The 14,484-nt window shown below is 34.5% G+C and overlaps 1 protein-coding gene across 5 annotated transcripts in view; it reads left to right on the forward strand.

Annotated features, from left to right (window-relative positions):
* Positions 1 to 14,484, forward strand: part of TTC17 (tetratricopeptide repeat domain 17) — a 156,284-nt gene that overhangs the window by 76,543 nt on the left and 65,257 nt on the right. For all 5 annotated transcript variants that reach the window (XM_077114451.1, XM_077114447.1, XM_077114448.1 and 2 more), the window contains exon 16: positions 6,588 to 6,774. In XM_077114451.1, coding sequence (XP_076970566.1) covers positions 6,588 to 6,774 — 187 coding nt within the window. The remainder of the gene's footprint in view (positions 1 to 6,587; positions 6,775 to 14,484) is intronic.

Genomic DNA, 14,484 nt, shown 5'->3' on the forward strand with positions numbered 1-14,484 from the left:
CTGGAGGAGGGCACAGAATTGAAGAATACCAGTAAGGGTAACTTAAAGGACAAAAAGAGGAAAAGGGTAAAAGATTATGTAGATCTGACAAGTGAAATCCAAAGGATAAGATGGTGGATTCAAGAAACACCTTAAAAGTAGTGACTTTGAATATTAATGAACTAAACTTACCAATTAAAAGATGCAGATTGACAGAATGGATTAAGAGATATAACCCAGCTATACGCTGCTTGCGAGAGACTCATCTTAGACACAATGATACAAATAGATTGAAGGTGAAAGGTTGGAAAAAGATGTTCCATGCAAGCTGTAACCAAAAGAAAGCTGAAGTAGCTATACTAATATTAGGCAAATTAGACTTTAAATAAAAAGACATCATAAAAGACAAAGAAGGATATTATATATTAATAAAAGGTTCAATTCACCAAGACGATATAACAATCATAAATGTTTATGCTCCCAATCAAGGAGCTCCAAAGTACATGAGACAGACATTGTCAGAACTGAAGGGAGCGATAGATGTTTCAACAATAATAGTAGGAGACTTCAATACACCACTCTCCTCTATAGATAGAACAACCAGACAGAAGATCAACAAGGAAATAGAGAACTTAAACAATTTGATAAATGAAATAGACATAATAGATATATACAGATGCTGTTACACCCCAAAACACCAGAATATACATTCTTCTCTAGTGCTCACAGAATATTATCCAGGATAGATCATATGCTGGGGCACAAATCAGGTCTTTATAAATTTTAAAACATTGAAATTGCTCTGATCACAGTGGAATGAAGCTTGAAATCACTAACCACCAAAGAATGAGAACTTCCACAAAAATATGGAGGTTAAATAGCGCATTCTTAAACAACCAATGGATCAAAGAAGAAATTGCTAGAGGTATCAGTAGCTACCTGGAGACAAATGAGGCTGTTTTATATATGTATAACCTGGTATTTAAAGATAAGGGGTAAGGAAGACATCATTTATATTTTAGAACCTCATCTACTCTTTGAGACCATAGAAAGAAAGGTTTATTTTGTCCAGAACCTATATTTCTATAACACATAATCTAACTCAAACTGTCTCAATAGAGCATTTAAACAGTCCAAATACAGGGAGCCCAAAATAAGAATGAGGACCTTTAATCCTATATAGCTTAATGTAATGACTGTATATATCCCAGAGTGTATTAAGCAGATAATCAAAAAGTATTGCCAAAGTCCCTTGAGGGATGGATGGGAGAAAAATTATGAAACAGTTAAACTTTACCACTGGGGAAACCCCTGATACTGTGTCAAACAATAGGGACACCCAAATCAATAGGCCAAGCCTTTGATCTTGAGGCTTGCTCTTGTGAAGTTTATGTATGTAGTGGAGAAGCTTAACCTACCTGTAGGTATGCCTAAGAGGTACTTCCGGAGGACCTCTTTTGTTGCTCAGATGTTGCTGGCTTCTCTCTAAGCCCAACTCTGTAAATGAAACCATGCCTTTCCCCTTATGTGGATACATGACATCCAGGGGTGAAAGTCTCCCTGGTGGCATGGGAGATGACTCCCAGGGATGAGCCTGGCCCTGGCTCTGTGGGATCAACAGTGCCATCTTAACCAAAAGGGGGAAAAGAAGTGTAACAAATATGGTTTCAGTGTCTGAGAGAGTTCAAAGAATCAAGAGGCTACTCTGGAGTTCACTCTTATGCACACATCAGTTAGACATTGCTACCTATCATAACTTGCCAAACCCCAACCAAAACCATTCCTGCCAATCCTAAAGAACACCTAGAACAATATATAAGATACTACAAAGGTTCCATGCACTAGGAAAACTTTCCAAAAACCTGCAACCTCCAGATGGGTCCTGGGACCACAGAAGTCCTGAAATGCAGAGGGGCTAGCCTCTTCAGAACATCAACTAGTTCCATTCCCCTATCCCATATTATCGACAGCCCTTCCAACATGAAAAAGTTAAAATGGGCATAGCCCAAATATCCCTTAAGAGTGGGAGAAAGGGGTGCACAGATGGTTCCATGGTAGAATGCTCGCCTTTCATGCTGGAGACCCGGGTTTAATTTCCAAACCACGCACCCCCCAAAAAAAGTCCTGAAAGAGAGTGCCAGCCTTTCCAGAACATCAGCTAGTTCCAGCTCCCTACCCCTTATTACTGACAGCCCTTTCCAACATGAAAAAGTTAGAATGGCCATAGCCCAAGTACCCCTAAAGAATGAGAGAAAGATCAAAGGTGATGGTAGAGTTATACAGAGAAGGTAGGGTTTGACCTCACACAAATGAGTGTGATTGCTGAATCATTATATTGATATTTCTTTTAGTCTCCAGTATCTTAAAGCAACTAGAAGTAAAAACCTAAAATTGTGGAATTGTAATCCATACCAAACTCTGAAATCTGTTCTACAACTAATTGTTGTGCTGTGCTTTGAATTTTATTTTTTTACATATGTTTTATTTTTCACAAAAAAATTTTTTTTTAAGTTGATTTTGATAATAAATAGACAGCTATATGATAATTTTGTGAACCATTGATTGTACACTTTGGATAATTACATGGTATGTGAATATTATTATATATCTGTTCTAGTTTGCTAGCTGCTAGAATGCAATATACCAGAAACAGAATGGCTTTTAAAAGGGAGGATTTAATAAGTTGTAAGTTTACTGTTCTAAAACCATGAAAATGTCCCATTTAAAGCAAGTCTATAGAAAAGTCCAATCTAAGGTATCCAGGGAAAGATACCTTGCTTCAAGAAGGCCAATGACATTCAGGGTTTCTCTCTTAACTGGAAAAGTCCATGGTGAATCATTGTGGCATCTGCTAGCTTTCTCTCTAGGCTTCTTGTTTCATAAAGCTCCCAAGGGGGCATTTTTCTTCTTCATCTCCAAAGGTCTCTGGCTACACGGGCTCTGTGGTTCTCATGGTTCTAAAAGGGACTCTTCCCAATTGTTTCCTCTTTTAAAGTTTTCCAGTGATGGTCCACCTGGAATGGGTGGAGTCATGTCTCCCTCTGATCAAAAGTTAATACCCATAATCAGGTGAGTCACATCTCCTTGGGAACATCTCCTTGGGAAACAACAATATTGCTCCTGCCAGCAATATCGAATGAGGATTAAAGGACCTGGCTTCTCTGGGGTCCACCACAGATTCAAACCAGTACAATTATCAATAAAATAATAAATAATTTAAAATAAACATCTAAGGATAAGGTGGAGTTATAAAAGAGACAGTAAATTTAACAAATGAGTATGACTCCTGAATCATTATATTGATACTTCTTTTAGTCTCCAGTGTCTTGGAGCAGCCAGAATGAAGAACCTAAAATTATAGAACTGTAACAGATACCAAACTCTGCAATCCGTTCTATAACTAATTGTTGTGGTGTGCTTTGAAATTTATTGCTTTTTTGTATATATGTTATTCTTCACAGTAAAAAAAAAAATTAAAACAGCAAAGATAGATAAGTAGATAGATAGATAGATAGATGATAGATAGATAGATGATAGATAGATAGATAGATAGATAGATAGATAGATAGATAGATAGATAGATAGATAGATTAAATAGATTAGATATTGGCAAAGTGCCATTAAAGATGGGAGAAAAAATATGGAACGTGGGACAGGATTCCGAGATGAGCTTGGATCTGGCATCTTGGGATTGAGAAATCCTTTTTGACCAAAAGGGGGAAAAGAGAAATGAGACAAAGTTTCAATGGCTGAGAGATTTCAAACCAAATTGAAAAGTTATCCTGGAGGTTATTCTTATGCATTAGATAGATATCCCTTTTTAGCTTATGGTGTATTGGTGTGGCTGGAGGGAAGTACCTGAAACTGTTGAGCTGTGTTCCAGTAGCCTTGATTCCTGAAGACAATTGTATAATGATATAATAGCTTTTACAGTGTGACTGTGTGATTATGAAACTTTGCATCTGATTATTCTTTTATCTAGGGTATGAACAGATGAGTAAAAAAAATAAGCATAAAAAATAAATAAATAATAGAGGGTAAAGGGTAAAAATTGGGTAGATTGCAATACTAGTGGTCAATAAGAGAGGGTGTAAGATGTATGGGATGTATGAGTTTTTTCTTTTTTCTTTTTATTTCTTTTTCTGGAGTGACGCAAATGTTCTAAAAATGATCATAGTGGCGAATACAAAACTATATGGTGATATTGCGAGCCAAAGATTGTATACCATGTATGAACTGTGTATGAAGATTTTTCAATAAAAATATTTTTTTACAAAGTAGTCCTGGACCATAGGATCAACAATTCCATCTTGACCAAAAGGGGGAAAAGAAATGTTATCTAATAACATATCAGTGGCAGAGAGAGTTCATGTAGAGTCGAGAGGTTACTCTGGGGAGGTTGTTCTTACGCAAACTTCAGTTAACCTTGCTACCTATCATAACCTACCAACCCCCAACCAGGACCATTCCAGCCAATCCTAAAGAACACCTCTGGCAATATATAAGATTCCACAAGGGTTCCAGGCACTAGAGTAACTTTCTAGAAACCTACAACCTCCAGATGAGTCCCTGTTCCAGATAAGTCCTTAAACCTAGCCCAGCCTCTTCAGAACATCAGATAGTTCCAACTCCCTACCCCATATTATAGTGACAGACCCTTCCAATATGAAAAATTTAGAATGGCTATAGCTCAATCACCCCTAAAGAGAGAAATGGAAAGATCAAAGGTGATGGTGGAGTTATACAGAGAAGATAGGATTTAACAAATGAATATGAATGCTGAATCATTAAATTGCTACCTCTTTTAGTCTCCAGTATTTTAGAGCAACTAGAAATAAAAACGTTAAATTGTGGAATTATAACCCATGTCAAATTCTAAAATATGTTCTACAACTAATTGCAGTTCTGTGCTTTGAAATTTATAGCTTTTTTGTATATATGTTATTTTTCACCAAAAAAAAAGGAAAAAAAGTCAATTATGATGATAAAAAAAATATTTACTGCTACTAGCTTCCTGTATTCTGGGGCAGCTAGAAGGAAAAATCTAAGAGGATGGTAGCCCATGACAAATTCTGGGATCTGTCCTGTAACTACTTGTTGAATAGTGCTTTGAAAACTATTGCTTTTTTTTATTTCTTTGCTTTGTACATATGTCATACTATACAATAAAAAAAGTTTTAAAAAAAAGTAGTGCAGGAGTAATTGGCTATTGCTATGGAAAAAGAAATGAAACTTGACTCTTATCACATATACACAAAATTAATTCAAGATGTATAATGTACTGAAACTTAAGGGGGAAAAACAATAAAACTTCTTGAAGACATAAGAGAAAGTCTTCATGACCTTACAGTAGGCAAAGATTTCAAAAAACATTAAACTATAAAAGAAAAAAAGATAATTGAACTTCATTAAAATTGAGAATTTTTTTATCAAGAGATACCATTAAGAAAGTAAAAAGACAAACCCCAGACTGGGAGATACTATTTGCAATAAACATTTCCAACAAAGAACTCATATCCAGTATATATAAGGAACTCCTTTAAATTAATAAGAAAAGAACATTCCAGCTTTTTTTAATTGGAAAAAACTGGCATTTCAGAAAGGAAGCTATCCAAATGGCCAATAAGCACATGAAAAAATGTTCAACATCGTTACTCATCAGGGAAATGTAAAATAAACCACAGTGAGATGCTCCTTCATCCTTCCAAAATGGCTAAAAATTAAAAAATCGACAGACCAAGTTAATGAATTTTCACACTAGCTGCTGAAGTGTAAATTTATAAATTTGATTTGGAAAACTCTTTGGCCTTACATACTAAAACTAAATCATGTGCCTTACATACTAAAATTAAATCATATGACCCACTATGAAGTATGTACCCAGGAAAAATGAGTACATATGTCCATCAAAAGTCAGTTCCAAGAATGTTCATAGCACCTTTATTCATAGTAGCCAAGAACTGGAAGCAATTCAAATGCCTATCAGTAGGGGAATGAACACACTGTGATGTATTTGCACAGTGGAATATCATACATCAATTTAAAAAAATGAATAACTACTGATATGTATAAGTAAAAGTATGTATAAATCTTAGAAATTGTTTTGAGGGAAACAAGTCATAAAAACATACATAGTGTGTGTACACATGAAAGAACATGCTTTTTTATTCCATTTATGTGAAGTTCAAGAGCAGGCAAAGCTTTTCCTATGATGACAAAAGTCAACAGCAATCGTTATCTCTGGGGTTGGGGTTGAGTTGTTCATGGGAACCTTTTAGAGTATAGAAACATTCCAAATATTTTATATCTTGAGCTAAGTGGAAGTTACATGGATATATAAAATATGTAATAAAAATTTATCAAGCTCTATACTAAAGACTAATGTACTTAAGACACTTTATATATTTTATACCTTAGGTAAAAAATCAAGTTAAATATGTTAACACAGTGTAGGTAGGATTGACTGATGTGAATAAAATAGACATTCACCCATAAGCTTTTATGGAGTAACCTAAAAAAAGCCAAAAAATATGTACTCTAAGGATCTCGTAACTTTCAGGGAATACCGATTTACTAACGTTGTGCTGTTTGTTTTTTTCTCCTTGTAGCCCCTGACCTTTTTGAGCCTGGGAAATGCATACCTTGCTCTAAAGAATATCAGTGGTGCACTTGAGGCCTTTAGACAAGCTTTGAAATTAACTACCAAATGCCCAGAGTGTGAAAACAGCCTGAAATTGATCCGCTGTATGCAGTTTTATCCTTTTCTATACAACATCACCTCATCTGTTTGCAGTGGTAAGCAGCTGTTAAATGCTGGCAAAATAATGAACTCAACCAGAGTTCCTGTGACCTTGATCAACAGAACATGGAAAATGACTTTCTCAATTTTCCGAAGGATTTTACATAACTAATATAATTCTAGATAAAAAGGATTACTTACTAGATGCATAGATGGACTTATGATAGATGCCTTAAGGATGTCTTAAAGGCTTAATTCTCTCCTGAAAGAGTGGTTGACAAAGGCTGACTAGAGTATGTTCAACTGGGATTGATAGGCCATGAGATTTTTTTTCCTCTCCCCCAAATCTCTGGTGTTTTATGAGGAGTGCTATTCATGGCAAAGAACAGTTTTTCTGTCCATGAAGTCAAACTGTGTAATGAGATCTGAAGCAGTTCTACATACTCAGTCACTGAAATACTGCCCCTTGCATTTCAGCAAATGTGGTCCAGGCCTTCACTGTACCTTTAAACCAGCCACCTGACTATTTTAATTGGTACCTCTGCTTTCTTCCACTTCTTCCCACAGCCATGGATACACACACCTGTGCATAAGTGCATCCACCTGGGTAGAAAAATATTTTATTTAATTTGGTTATCAAAAACTGTTAAAAACTCATCAGGTAGAACCATCTTTCTAAGAATCCCAGAATGTTTGGTTATTTACTTGTTTAACCTTCACTACTAGGAAAAAAAGGTCATGACTTTTAACTCAGAAGAGCGCTTACAGTGGGTGCTCTGTTAATGTTGGAATTGGGTTACAGTATTCAAGCAGAGGACCATCAGTCCCGCTCCCTCCTTTGCATATTGAAAAGCAAGGCCCACCCGGTTAAGTGACTGTCTAAAAGACATCAATGGTCACTAGTAGATTTGGGACCTGAAACTGATTTTCCTGATTTTCTATACCAGACTGTTAGATTTTAATGGGATGACAGGCATTAGTGTTTGTGGTTTTAAATATCAGGGACCAGTTATAAGTCCATAACTCATTTGTTGATCAGTGTGAAACACAATTTGAATTACAGTTCTTGCATAAATGCTGAAGGTGCCTTCTAAGACAATATTTCAGCAAGCTAATATATTGGAGTGGTTAGTGCTTGAGTCATACAGTTTCATGTTTAAGCCCTAGTTTGCTATTAACTGTCTCTGTCTGATATCCATAAAGGAAGTGTCCTTATCTATAAAATGGAAACCAATCATACCTATAGCTTACACCTGTTTTGAGGATTAGATGAGATACCTATTACAAAGCAGGTGTTGAATCCAAATACTCAGAACTTTAAAGGTGCAAATTATGGGTCTTTATCTTCTTACTTAATCTTAGAAAAACATGCTGTGGTCTTTTAGATTTAGTAGATTAGCTAAAAATAGCCTTATAAACAGAATTTCACTTTTTTTCAATGAGTTGCTTATATTAATAGAATCTCTTTTCTTCACTTACAATCTTTCCCTCACCACTTTTGGCATTTGTTTCTGTTATTGGCAAGGAGGGCTTTGTATGTATATGTTGACCCTTTTCTAAAAAATCATTTTCTTAGCATTAGTTTCACATGCTTTTGCTTAGTATTTTAGCTTCTTGACATTTATTTTCACCTTATGTCATTCATGTCAAGAGAGGAACTCCATTGTGTTGAACTTTTCCCCCAGAGTGAAACTTAACTAGTCTAGGACACTAATAACTTGGAATCAGTCTTTTCTCAGAGTTGTAGTATTCCAGATTACCCTAGAATATGATTGGATCTGACCTAACAGCAATAAACGAAAATAATTTGACTTGGAAATAGGGAATACTTTATTTTGTTCTTTCAGAGAGAGATCATCAGTTTCATAAAGTATGAAAATTTTTAGCCCTTCTTGTATAGTGCATTGCAATTAATTTGTTTTACTAATTAAGTTTGCAGGTCTTTGTCAGATTTGGTAAGGTCACTGGAAGAAGTTACTACAGCTAATAGAATTCAAATTGTTCTTGTGTGAATTAGAAAAGAATCCATCCTCTGCCAACCCCTAAGTAATTACCTGTATTTCCTTACAGAATTGTATAGTATAGCATTTTCTAGGTTTAAGAACTCATTAATAGTACTTAACTAAACTTTAATATTGAATTTTCTTTGACGATGATTTTGCATTACTTGTTTCCACAGTAATCCTACCCATTCACAGTTGCCTTGCTGAGTTCCAGCTTTGAAAAGCTGAAACATAGAAAGAAGCAAAATGCCTCTATAGAAACCACAGAATTCTCTTTTGAAATGTAAACAGTTGCAACTATTCCAGTTATCTATGAGCTTTACTAAGCTGTTGGTGAAAAAGAAGACAAAACCTGTCAACAGTGATTAATATTTCAGTTCCTTCATTGAAATCAGATGTTTCTGTTTGACTTTTGCTTTTTTATTTTTGCAGTCTTGAAATAAGCTTAATGTTATCTTCATAGTCTAACATATTATCTGTCTAAAGTTTTTAATATGACAGTACAAAATTTTAAGAGATGAACAAAGCTTGTTGATTCTTTTTCCATATAATAAAGAAATTCATATTGTAATTGGCTTTTATTAGACGAGAATTTAATCTGCTCCTCCATCCACCCCTCTCCCTACTTAAACAGTTCTCTTATAAAAGTCTGTTTGAAAGCTACCAGTTTAACAGCTTTTCACAAAAGCTTTTCAAGCTCAAAAATATTCAAGTATCTTAGAAAATATTTTAGAAATTACTCTTCTGACCACTATTGTTAATATTCCACAAATTATTTTCTATAAATAACCACATTTAGTAACTATTTTTATAGCAACTGTAATATGTTATAATGGCTTGAGTAGTATGAGCTTGTTGGTAAAATTATAGGCAGTACCTTAGCATCAGCAAGTATATTACTGCTTTTCATATGTAATCATAGGATTTTTCAGATGGATTTTCAGTTTATGTTTCTTAGAATGCCTGCACAAGTAATGTATTCTATTACCTTTGAATATTGATTTGTTCAACTTAAAAATATATAATCACTATGCACACACTCTGCCTACTGGTGAAGACTTTATAGCCAAAAATGTGTCAATTACTGTACAATTATGTACTGGCAGTTTCTCCAAAGTTTTATTAACCTAGCAATCATTTTATTGACTGCCATTTGTTAGGTGCATATGTTCTTAGAGCAACTGGTTATCATCATCATCATCTTTCTCTCTCCTTTTAAGTAGCAATTAATAGATATTTTGTTTCATAGGTAATTTTATATCACCATCACAATTTCAAGGATGCTGTGAAGGAAACGTAATAGAGTTTTTCATTGCCCATTCTCCAGTTGATTATAAAAGAAAAGTCAGTGCTTCCAACTTTGAGTAAACATTTTATTTATGGCCCTTTTGAAATATACACTGTTTCTACATTTATAGGTTTGTTATTTGACAATTTCACTTAACTTGATCTGAATTTGTCTCTTTAACAGTCTCATTTTCCAGTGACTTGACCCTTTAAAAAAAAAAAATAGGAGGATGTAAGGGTAGTTCAGTAGTAGAATTCTCACCTGCCATGTTGGAGACCTGGGTTCATTTCCCAGCCCATGCACTTCCAAAAAAATAAACAACCAAAATCAACAAATGGCACTGCAATAAAAGGATAGTCACATGGAAAAAGAATGAAATGTGGCCCCCGTCAAACAGCATACAAAAAAAAGTAAAATGGAATCTGTTAAATAAAAAAAAGAAGAAAACTTTTAATGCTATTGAGTATAAGCTATTTGTAAGGTCTTTGAAGTACTCAATACTAAAAAAAAGGACCTTTTTAAAATTGGAAAAAAATAAATGTGTCAGAGAATGAAGCTTCATAAGCAATGATGATTATCTTCTCTAATGATCAAAAAAAGTAGAAAATAATTTTTATTAATATATAAGCAGAATGATTAAATATTCATTCTGTAGAGGAGTCCAGAAATACAGATTAGGCAATACAACATGATAGAGGATTTTCCAAACATTTATTTCCCCCAAATATTTGCTAAATACTTTCTGATTCCAGTAAAAAAATAAAGATTGGCTTTATTATTTTGCAAATAAAAAAATTACATCTAGGCTAGATATTTTCTACAACTTAAGCAGTCTAGATTGTTCTTTTATTATATCTCTGGTATATATGATTTTACTTTATTTTTAGTATTTATTAAATACTATTTTTCTTATATTAAAAAACGTAAGATCAATGGTAGGTTATATTTATTAAACTTCACTTACATAAGGAGCTTATAGGGTAGGGATGCCACAAACAACGGTATTGATGTTTACTGAATATAATTATACATTAATCCTAGTATTTCTGAACCCTGGTCTTTTCTGTTTTTCTTTTTTTTTTTTTTTTCCTGATATAAACATAGTCCTTTTTTTTTTTAATAGAGCAGTTGTAGGTTTACAGGAAAGTCTTGCATAAAGTAAATTTCCCAAGTCTTTTCTTAATTCACTGAAACACATGCCCACTTAAAAATTTTGACCCAAATCTTTAGAAATGATGAATAAATTTTAAATTCACAAATAGTAGGAACAAATGTCTAGACTTTAATGTCTAGATATTCTTAGAATTTTATATGGTTTTCTTTACAATCTGTATTATAAAAATTTTCACCAGTAGAAATAGAAGAATTTTCAAACCACGTATTAAAACTTTAATTACTCTTCCAGTGTGCAAATGAGTTGATTATCCTTGTTGCCGTTCAATGAGTCTATATTTATAAGATCTGTTTCTCTAAATCATATCTCCTTCTGTAACTCGTTTCATTGCCTGTGGCTGTAGTCTGTTCTTCACCCTAAATTTCTGTGGATTTAAAATTTGCTGCTAAAGCAGTTACGCATCTAGTTAAAATGTTGAAGAAAAAAATCCTGTATTTTGCTGCCCTCTTGTGGACTATCCAGCATATATTACCTGCAAATTAAGGACCTTTCCTTTGCTGCATTCTTCATAAGAATTAGTGACAATATCTGCTAAAAAAACAGGCACAGTCTTAAAGACACAGTTTTTACAGCATTATTATTATGCTACCAGTTATCTGATCTCGGATTACTTCTGTAAGAAGAATTCAAACTTTGGTTAATTTACTGCAAGTTTCAAAATCCCAGACATATCTTGCAACAAAGCCAAATGTGACTTTCTGTGTTATAAGTTTCTAGATTTTTATATTTCTTCACTTAAAAGGATTTTAATTATTTGATTCACAAATAATTACTCAACAAATAAATATGTGATACAATAAGAAAAGTCCCAATTTTATGAATCTAGAAGCAAAGGTTGTGATTTACTCAAGCAACAGAGTTAGTGGAAGAGTCAAAACCAACATCTGAGCCCTCTGCCGTCCAGTTCCGTTGTGGTTCCCATGCCTAATACTCTCAACAAGTCATAAACTGTCTCACTGCCATGACTGAAAGAGTTTATATTTGTAGATTATTGGGACATATTATCTAAGTAGTATAATCACTGCATTTTTTTGTATCTTCCCTGAAAAAAGATGATATGCATCCCTATCTGGAGCTAAACTAAATCATGGGGCAGTCATAATGAACCCTAAAAACGTACCAAAAATGCTCTCTCTCAATTTGGCATGTTCCCTTGATCTCTTCTGAAATTTGTATCATTAGATTGCCACATAGCTTTGGCTTTTACACAGAAGATCTGGTAGCCATACTTAATAGTATTAGCTCAGTAAGTAATATTTATCTTTTGAGATTCCAAACATTTCGTTTTTATGAACATAGTAGTTACTTAGCTACCTTTGGTTTTCATGAGAACTTAGCACATATGTATCAGATTCTGATGACCAATGGTTTTGCACTTCAGCCTTTGAAAGATATTGAAGATATATTAATATTTCTTAGTTTTTAATGCTAACCTAAATGCATACAAAAAAATTTTCTTTTGTTTTTTTCTTTTGAGGGTTGAGTCTTTTGACCCCTACTAAGGTCGTTCTATAACTCTCCATCCAGCCATGATAGATTGTTAACCTGGCTGAATAATATTTTTAGCAAATGAAATTTGTTAATGTATATAGTCTTCTTCTAAAGCAGCAGAATAATCTTTGTTTTCTTTCAATGAAAGGAAACTGGTTGTAGTTTGTTTATTCATTCATTCACTCATTTATTCAACTAATATTTACCTTTTATGTGTTAGGTACTATTCTAGGAATTGGAAACCAAGTAGATGAAAACTCTAAATCTTACAGGACTACATCCTAGTAGAGGGAGACAAAGAGTAGATAATAAACATAATAAATATTTATTATGTTAGAAGATAAGTGATATGGGGAAGAATAGACCAGGGAGATTGGAGAGAAATCTAAATGAGATTGTCAGGGTAGGCGAAATTGAGAGAATGACATTTGAGCAGAAGAGTAAAATGATCTGATTTACATTTTAATAGGGCTACTCTGACTGTTCTGTTGAGAAAAAAGTTGTGGTGGGGTCAGGACCCCACAGACCAAGAAGGAAGCTGTTGCAGAAATACAGGTGGGAGGATATTGGCTTGGGCCAGTGGGTTGGGAGAGGGAAGGTGAGAAATGGTATATTTAGGATATGTTTTAAAGGTAGCGCTGACAAGGCACTGCTAGAGGAGATATAAACAATGAAAGAGAGTGGTCAAGGGTGATTCCTAGAGCCTGAGTAACATAGATAAATAATGGTGCTATTTAATAGTCAAGTCTGAGGAAGGAGTAGGTTAAAGAAGAAAAGCAAGTTTGGTTTTGGACTTGTAAGTTTAAGTTGCCTATTAATATTCCAGTGGAGATGTTTATAGGTAGGTAGTTATATGAGTGTCGTGATGGTCAGGAAGGTGCCCAGGCCAGAGATAATAATTAGTGAGTCATGGGTTTTTCAAATCATGGGCCTGGGTAAAATTTCTTCAATAATTAGTATAAGAAGGAAAGCAGGTCAAGGATTAGTTACTAGGGCATTGTGGCCAACATATACAAGTCTGAAAGAAAATAGTAAAGGAGTAGCTAGCGATATAGTAGGAAAACCAGGCAAGTGTTTTGTCCTAGAAGGCAAATAAGAGATTTCTGAGAGCAGTCACTTCATTATTGCTGCATCACCTGGATGTGTACTGAGAGGTTGAGCTGGAGGAGGACGGGAAAAACCACTGATAATGTGGTTTTTTTATAATGTCTATAAAAATACAGACATGCCTAATAAGTGCAGAATTTAAGCTCATTGACCATGTAACTTTAATATCATTCTGCCTTTTGCAGAGTCAGTGGAAATTGACCAAACTTTGGTATATGATGATGCCATCATAGACTGCTTTCTTTATTACATACATCTTGCTTTCCTGGTCCCATGTGTTTGTTCATGTTGTTTTCCCCAGCTCTTCCCCATAACTCCTCCTTCTAGACATAAGCACACATATACAGAAATCCTGATGTTACCCATCCTTTAAGACACACTTCACTGTATGCTTTCCCTGATCCCTTAACTGTAAATAATGTTGCAGCCTGTAACTGTTCACTTTACCTGTGCCTCTCCTTCAGCCCCTATGACTTGCCATAATAGTTATTTGTGTTTGTGATATAACTCTCTTACTAGAGTTCTGTAGCTCTTGAGAGCAGGGACCCATTCTTTTTCCTTTCCATACCACCATGCACTCACACCCTTCCCCCAACATTTAACAGATAGAACACAGGTAAATGGTAAATTGGATGGTTTTATTTTGAGTTTGCACTACTTAAAATACCTAGTAATAAGGTTATTAACCTATATCTGTCGTTTG

Source organism: Tamandua tetradactyla, chromosome 8 (assembly GCF_023851605.1).
Source record: "Tamandua tetradactyla isolate mTamTet1 chromosome 8, mTamTet1.pri, whole genome shotgun sequence".
Lineage (NCBI taxonomy): Eukaryota > Metazoa > Chordata > Mammalia > Pilosa > Myrmecophagidae > Tamandua > Tamandua tetradactyla.